The sequence below is a fragment of the Elephantulus edwardii genome, unplaced genomic scaffold, assembly GCF_000299155.1.
Source record: "Elephantulus edwardii isolate Elephantulus edwardi_28Jun2011 unplaced genomic scaffold, EleEdw1.0 scaffold00126, whole genome shotgun sequence".
NCBI classification, from domain to species: domain Eukaryota; kingdom Metazoa; phylum Chordata; class Mammalia; order Macroscelidea; family Macroscelididae; genus Elephantulus; species Elephantulus edwardii.
This window is the reverse complement of record NW_006399876.1, coordinates 5,903,138-5,908,225: the sequence shown is the minus strand read 5'-3', so window position 1 is coordinate 5,908,225 and position 5,088 is coordinate 5,903,138. Positions and strand designations below refer to the sequence as shown.

Genomic DNA, 5,088 nt, shown 5'->3' with positions numbered 1-5,088 from the left:
GTGCACTTGGTGTAATGCAGGCGTGTGCGGTGGTGGTGATGGGTGTGCACTTGGTGTAATGCAGGCGTGTGCGGTGGTGGTGATGGGTGTGCACTGGGGTGGGTGGTTGTGCCCGTGGATGTGGATGGAGATGGGTGTAGGGGTGCACGTCAGAGGGTACTGTAGGTATATGGTATCTGGGGGGGATGTGCACATGGGTGCAGTGGTGAGTGGGTGTGAATGGGTGTGTGTGCAGGTGTTTGGGGATGAGGATGGCATGTGGGCCTGTGTACACACATGGGTGTGCACCGGGTGTTAGGGAAGGGTTGTGGCTTGACGGAAGCATGTGGAGGTGCGTGGTATGTGTGTAGGTCTGTGAGTATCCAGGTGCATGGGCCTCCTGACCTGTGTTTATGGAGATGCGCAGGTTATGGAGACGGCAGGAGAGAAGTCTAGAGGTTTCCATACAGATGTGTGACTGTGAACAGGGCACGTGCATGCTAGTGTGTACAGGTGTGTGCAGGTGTGTGCAGGTACGCGTGCTTGTCAGTACAAGCACGTGCCAGTGTGGATAGGTGTGTGGATGTCTATGCAGGTGGCTGCAGAGACATGAGTGCATAGAAATGTGTGTATAGATGCAAGGGGATGTGTACAGGTGTGGTATAGGTGAGTGTACCAGGGTGTGGTGTGTTTGTAGAAGTGTGTATACAAGTGTGTGCATGTATCCAGGTGTATGGTGTATATATGTACATACGTGTGTGTACAGGGATATGGTGTAGCTGTGTGTATACACGTATGTGTACAGGTGTGGTATACAGGTATAAATGTAGTCTAAATGTGCATACAGATGTGAGTGTACAGGTATATGGTATAGATGTGTTCATATAGATGTATTTACAGGTGTAGATGTGTGCATCCAAGTGTGTGTGTACAGGTATGGTATAGATGAGTGTGCAGGTGTATGGTATAGCTGTGTACAGACAAATGCGTGTACAGGCCTGGTGTAGATGAGTGTGCAGGTGTGTTTGTGTAGGTGTGTGCATACCACGGTGTGTGCACAGGTATGGTATAAGTGAGTGTACAGGTGTATGATGTGTTTTTGTGGATGTAGGCATACAGATGTGTGGTACAGAGGTGTGTGCAGTATATACATACAGGTAGAGGACACAGATTGTGTAGACGTGTGTACAGGTATGTAGTGTAGGTGACTGTGTGGCCGTATGTATAGGTGTGTGACATATATGGGTTTTTAGATGTACATACAAGTGGGAGGGTAGACAAGTGTGCAGGTTACAGGTGAGCACACGCACGGGTGTGGGTGTTTGAGCAGCTGTGGGCTGTGGGTGAGTGTATGTCCAGGTGCAGGTTACAGGTGAGCACACGCATGGGTGTGAGTGTTTGAGCAGGTGTGGGCTGTGGGGGAGCGTGTGTCCAGGCGCAGGTTACAGGTGAGCACACGCAGGTGTAGGGCGTGGGTGAGCATATGCAGCACTGATGTGTGGGTTGGCTGTGACCCTCCAAGATCTTGGAGCCCCCACCCCCTCCCTACCCTGGTCCAGGGTCCCTGAGGGCTGAAGTCAGAGCTGTCCTGTGTCCTCAGATGATGTCTGTGGTGGCTAACACGCTCCTGGACCTGATCAGGAACATGCGGGCCTTCGCTGGCATCCTGGTGGTGAGCGCCCTGTGGTGTGGACCCCCGGGTGGTGGTGGGAGGGGACGGTGTCACTGCAGGGGCAGACCCTCGCTGTGTGGACCCGCGGAGAGGCTGGCCTCTGGTGGGGTTTCTGGGGACAGCCTGACCCTGCAAGTACTGACCAGTGTCCCTCCTCCTGGGCCTGTGGAGACACTGGTGTGGGGACATTTGTGAGGTACTGGCCATCAGCCTCCAGGGACCCCAGGCTTTGCCCCTCATCTTTGGGTGATGGTTCTGCGGACACTCTCCTCATCTGGGGGTTTTGGGGTTACCTTCTGCCCCTCAGTTGAGGGGGTTTGTGGTGATGTTCCCAGACATTGTCCCTCATCTGAGGGGGTTTGTGGTGGTGGTACTGCAGACGCCACCCCTCAGCGAGGGTTTGGGGGCGCCCTTCCTGTCCCTTCCCAGGGGTTTATCGTGATAGCGTTCCTGCAGGCTCTGCCTCTCAGCTGGCCTTCTGCAGTGACATTCCTACAGGTACTGTCCCCCCCTTTTGGGTGACAGTCCTGCAGGCTTCGAACCTCAGCTGGAGTTTTGGGGTGATATTGTCCAGACTCTGCAACTCAGCTGGATTGTTGGGGTGACGTTCCTGCTGACACTTTCCCTTATCTGGGGGTTTTGCTGATAGCGTTTCTGAAGATTCAGCCCCTCATCTTTGGGTTTTTGGGGTGATATTCCTGCAGACTTTCCCCTCATCTGGGGTTTTGGGGTGATGCTGGGCCGACTCTGCCTCGGGTGGGGATGTAGGGGCTGGAGGGGCAGGTGGTGAGGGGTGAGATGCCTGCTGTGCCCGGCTCTGAGGTCCGTCCTGTCCTTTGTGAGGACCATGGGGACATAGACCAGTCGGGGGAAGAAGGCCCCCCAGCCACATGCCCTGGGGTCTGGGCTCAGTGTCCCGAATGCTGTCTGGTGGACATCGAGGGCATGCACAGCCCCTCCCCGGGGTCGGCGTCCATCCAGGGCTGAGGACAGAGTCCTCGGGTGACCGCCTGAGGAGTCGGTGTGCTTGCATGGCCAGGGGGTGCCGGGCAGCGTGTGTACCCCGTGTCCCAGTGACTGTGGGGTGTTGTATGGGGTTGGGGGGCGACTGACCCGTCCCTTCAGCAGTGACTGCTGGGTCCACCTGGTGTCACTGCTGTGGGGACTGAGGAGCCTGCGTGCTGACCGGGCTCCCTGTGCAGGTGGTGTACTACATCTTCGCCATCGTTGGGATCAACCTCTTCCAGGGCGCCATAGTGGTGCCTACAAACAGCAGGTGAGCGGCTCTGAGGGCAGGAGGAGAGGGGAGGAGGGGGGACCGGCTTTGGGGGCGGGGCCCGCTCCTGAGCCTGTGCTGAGGCGAGGTGTCCAGGACCCCCAGTGAGTGACCAGCGCCCTGTCCTCTCAGTGCGATGGCCACCAACAACACCACTTCCGAGTCCTGCGGGACCTTCGAGCAGCTGGAGTACTGGCCCAACAACTTCGATGACTTTGCGGTGGGCGCTTCTCCAGGGGTCTCTGTGCACCCATCGGCCCCCTGCCTGCTCTCCCTGGACCCTACCATCCCCTCCCCCATAACCCCCTCATTCCCACTGCCCCCCCTCCCCCGGAACTCTCACCACCTCTCCCCAGGTGACCCTGGTCACCCTCCCCTAGGCCGCCCTGGTCACCCTCTGCCCCTCCCCCAGGCCGCCCTGGTCACCCTCTGGAACGTGATGGTGGTCAACAATTGGCAGGTGTTCATGGACGCATACCGGCGCTACTCCGGCCCGTAAGTCCGCCTCCCACCGAACCTCTCAGGTCAGGCTGGGAAGTCTGGAAGGAGAGCCTGATGGGCAACATCCCTGTCTCTTCACAGAGCCCTTGGGGTGGGAATTGGGGTGATGTCTGCCCAGTGATGAGCAGTGTCTGGACCCCTGCACGGGGCCCCCATGGTGGGAAGTGGGTGCTTTCACCATGGGGAGCCTGGTGGACAGAGTCCCTACCTGGGGCCCCCATGTTGGGAATTGGCGTGCTGTTTGCGTTGGGCCCCCATGGTGGTTAGTTGGGGTGCTCTCTGCACAGGGAGTCTGGTGGACAGTCTCTGTATGGGGCCCTCATGGTGGGAATTGGGGTGCTGTCTGCAGGGGGAGCCTGGGGCACAACCTCCATACCCCGCCTGGGCCTTCTAGCTGCCGGCACCGCTGGCCTGTCCTCCCGGTGCTCCGATCTGCACCTCCAGGATCTGCTGGCCGCTCTGCTCACCTGAGCTGCACCCCAACTCCCTCAGGTGGTCCAAGCTCTATTTTGTGTCCTGGTGGCTGGTGTCGTCTGTCATCTGGGTCAACCTGTTCTTGGCTCTGATTCTGGAGGTATGGGGACCCCTGCAGGGCTTGGTGAGGGTGTTGGTCCCAGGCACCCAGCTCTTACGGAGGGGTCCTCCCCTTACCCAGGGCCCCACAGACACGCCTGACACTTGGCCCTCCAAATGTCAGCACTTGGGCAGTGGAGAAAGCTTCGGACCAGCCCACTCTTGCTGTCCAGCCTCTGGGCCGCCCAGCCCCACCAGGGAGTCCACGGTGCTGGGGTGGGGCAGGCCTGTGCTTCTTTCTCACCAGCCATTCCCCTTTCCCCCACACCCCAGAACTTCATCCACAAGTGGGACCGCCGTGACCTCCGGCATCAACCCCCTGAGGGGCCGGGGGCCTTCGCCCACACCCCCTCCTACCACTCCACAGTGGAGCTCATGTTCAGGTGCCTGGACAGGGCGGGGTGGGCAGGGCCGGTGGTGGGCGGGCTCCTGCAGGGTCCGTGCTCTGTCCACACCACGTGGCTAGGGCTAAAGGAAGCAGGTCAGGGCCCCCTCCAGGCGTCACTCCGCTTCTACTCACTCCCATGATGCCCCTCTTCTCGGTCCGTTTGTGAGGACGGGAGAGCTGCTGGCCACTGGACTTCTCTGCACACGCTGCGTGGGCGTCCTTGGCCTTCAGGAGGGTCTTGTGACATCAAAGCTGTGCCATCCTGCTGACCATGTGGGCACCAGCTCTTAGCCCTGGGGACATCCTCGTGGTGAAGGGTGTCCCGGCTTGGCCCAGGAGGAACTCCTGGTGGTGACAGTTTCCACCTCCTACCTCAGGGATGTCCTGGAGGAGCCCGTGGAGGAGGACCTGCTGGAGAAGCTTCGGCGTCACCCCCACCTGGACATCTGTAGGTGACATACAGGGACGTCTGCCGGCAGCACTTTGGACAGCTGGTCTCGGGGATGACGCCAGCATGGACGAGGCTGAGGGCCAGGCTGGGCTGCAAGGAGACCTCCGGACACATGGAGGGAGCCATGCGTCCTCGGAGGGACGCGGAGCCTGAGCCTGGACGGGGCTGAGCGCCGCCCACCGCTTCTCTGCGTCCCCAGGGAGGATGCCGAACGTGTCCACTTACGCACGCCCGCCCAGCACTCGCCT

At 59.6% G+C, this 5,088-nt stretch overlaps 1 protein-coding gene across 1 annotated transcript in view; it reads left to right on the top strand.

The window, feature by feature from the left end:
• TPCN2 (two pore segment channel 2) overlaps nucleotides 1–4,845 on the top strand; it is a 22,734-nt gene extending 17,889 nt beyond the window's left edge. Inside the window, exons 19-25 of the mRNA XM_006893385.1 lie at nucleotides 1,580–1,651; nucleotides 2,854–2,927; nucleotides 3,060–3,147; nucleotides 3,340–3,422; nucleotides 3,921–4,002; nucleotides 4,275–4,384; nucleotides 4,767–4,845. Coding sequence (XP_006893447.1) covers nucleotides 1,580–1,651; nucleotides 2,854–2,927; nucleotides 3,060–3,147; nucleotides 3,340–3,422; nucleotides 3,921–4,002; nucleotides 4,275–4,384; nucleotides 4,767–4,845 — 588 coding nt within the window. The remainder of the gene's footprint in view (nucleotides 1–1,579; nucleotides 1,652–2,853; nucleotides 2,928–3,059; nucleotides 3,148–3,339; nucleotides 3,423–3,920; nucleotides 4,003–4,274; nucleotides 4,385–4,766) is intronic.
• Nucleotides 4,846–5,088: the final 243 nt, after the last annotated feature.